Source organism: Fukomys damarensis, unplaced genomic scaffold, assembly GCF_012274545.1.
Source record: "Fukomys damarensis isolate Sample0158 unplaced genomic scaffold, DMR_v1.0_HiC HiC_scaffold_25, whole genome shotgun sequence".
NCBI lineage: Eukaryota > Metazoa > Chordata > Mammalia > Rodentia > Bathyergidae > Fukomys > Fukomys damarensis.
In genome coordinates, this window is record NW_022900937.1 from 25,492,312 (window position 1) to 25,494,265 (window position 1,954).

Consider the following 1,954-nt stretch of genomic DNA (forward strand, 5'->3'; position numbering starts at 1 on the left):
ACCCAGCACCTCCCCCACCGCGAGCCCCTTCCTCCTCCCGGGGCCTCAGAGGCTGAGTCCCCACCCAGATCCTCACCAGCTGCTGGAAAGCCGGCTGGTCGAGGTCACTCTGCAGCGCGAACTCGCTGAGAGCCTTCCAGGGAGGCTGAAACGTCTGCACCTCCACGGCGCTGCCCTGCACTGCGCTGTCGTGTCGGATGGGGCTGCCGGCTACTAGCGGTGTCCCGGTCAGGCCCTGGAGGCTCTGCGGGAGAGGGCTCCGTGAGTCCTCTTCTGCCCCTGGAGGGCGGGACCCCAACCCTAGGCGCGACTTGGACTGTGCAAGAGGAGACGAAAAGGCCGCCTGCCCTGCCAGGGTCCCCAAACCTGCAGGGGCACAGCCCGAAAGAAGGGTGGCGAGGCCTCCAGGCAGCGCGAGGCCAAGCATTCGCTCTGAACCACGCGGAGATACAGCCTGACTCCAGCCACTGGGCTCCTGAGCCTGGGCCGCCCAGCGTCTCTACCCACGTTTTTAGGGTACCTGGGGCACGGGGGTAGCCTTGCTCCTTGGGCCCTGACATCGCCTTGGGAGTGCAGAGCCCGACCTCCGGGGTGGAGGTGGGGGTGCGGATGCCCGGACCGCCTCTCACCGTCTTGTCGCTGTGCTGCTGCTGCTGCAGCTGCTTCATGAGGATCGACTTCTTCTTGTCCTTGCAGCGCTTGTTCTGGAACCAGACGCGGATGACCCGCGGACTCAGCCCGGTCATCTCCACCAGCTGCTCCTTCATGAGCGCGTCGGGCCGCGGGTTGGCGGCGTAGCAGGTCCGCAGCGTGTGCAGCTGCTTCTCGTTCAGAACGGTCCGCACGCGCGTCGTCTTCTCTGCCTGCTTGTGCACGTGCGGGCGCGGCGCGGGCTGCCGGCCGGGCGCGGGGTCTGCGGGTGGGGAAAGCAGGAGGGAGCAGAAGGACCAGTGAGGCCCAGACCCTGCGCTCAGCTTCGTTCCCCTTTATTCGTTCCCTTTCCTTCCCGAAGCAAAGCCAGCGTTTCCGTCTCCTCCCCGCTCCCCGTTGCGCCTCCTCCCCCGTCGGACCCCGGCGCGCGCTCCCCGGCCTCAAAGCCCCTGGAAGAAATCGGGATTTCAGAGGAACTGGCAGGAGACCGCCGGGACTCTGGGGGTACCACGGCCTGCGCGAATTCAGGCCTCCTTATGGGCCGGTGCTTGAAAGGCCACTGCCCTCGCGGGGCTCCCGTTCCCGGACTGGTCGTTTCCGAGCCCAGATAGGCTCTTTCGGGTCGGCCGGGCTGGGTCTCTTCCCTTGGGCCTCTCGCGATCTTCTGTCAACAGCACGGGGACCTCAGGGAACTGAGGTCGGGCGTGCTCGGCACCCAGCTCCAGCCGGGGCCTGGTCTGCACGGTGTTGCTCTGTCTCCCGTGGGCGTTTCAGGGTCTGAATAATTTCTATGAGCCGTCCGTTCCGCTGGATTTCCTCGATCCACAGGGAGGACCCGGAGCGGCTCTACTGCGCCTACTAATCTGTGAGGCCAGCTGGGCCGAAGTCCCGTCCCTGTGCTCTGCCTGCCTGGCTACACTCACAAACTCTGGGCTACTTCTAAGCAGACAACGCGGCCCGGGGAGGACGAGCTTGGACGCGGGATCCAAACCCGACCGGACCCGAAGGCCCTCTGCCAAACGGAGATGGCCTTAGGGTTCCCCGGGTGAGAGCCGCGTTTCTGACCCGAAAGGACCCCAGGACAGGCGGTACTCAAGACTGTTCCTTCTCGTCCATCTGCTGCTATGGGCCCCGGGCCCCACGCATCCCCTACAACCTGGCGTCGCCCCGAACGCTCGAATCACCGCGGAATAGACTGGCAGCTCCTGCATACACAAGGAAGGCTCGGTGCAGGCGCTGAACCCACTCACCCGGCCCTCGCGCTCAGCCCGGCCCGACTCACCTGGCAGGTGAAGGGCGCGCG

General features: G+C 66.1%; 1 protein-coding gene across 1 annotated transcript in view; it reads right to left on the minus strand.

Moving 5' to 3' along the window:
- The window catches only part of Isl2 (ISL LIM homeobox 2), a 4,132-nt gene that overhangs the window by 825 nt on the left and 1,353 nt on the right, over nucleotides 1-1,954 (minus strand). The window contains exons 4-7 of the mRNA XM_033756067.1: nucleotides 1,902-1,933; nucleotides 1,744-1,825; nucleotides 630-913; nucleotides 77-244 (exon numbers count right to left, since the gene is read on the minus strand). Coding sequence (XP_033611958.1) covers nucleotides 77-244; nucleotides 630-913; nucleotides 1,744-1,825; nucleotides 1,902-1,933 — 566 coding nt within the window. The remainder of the gene's footprint in view (nucleotides 1-76; nucleotides 245-629; nucleotides 914-1,743; nucleotides 1,826-1,901; nucleotides 1,934-1,954) is intronic.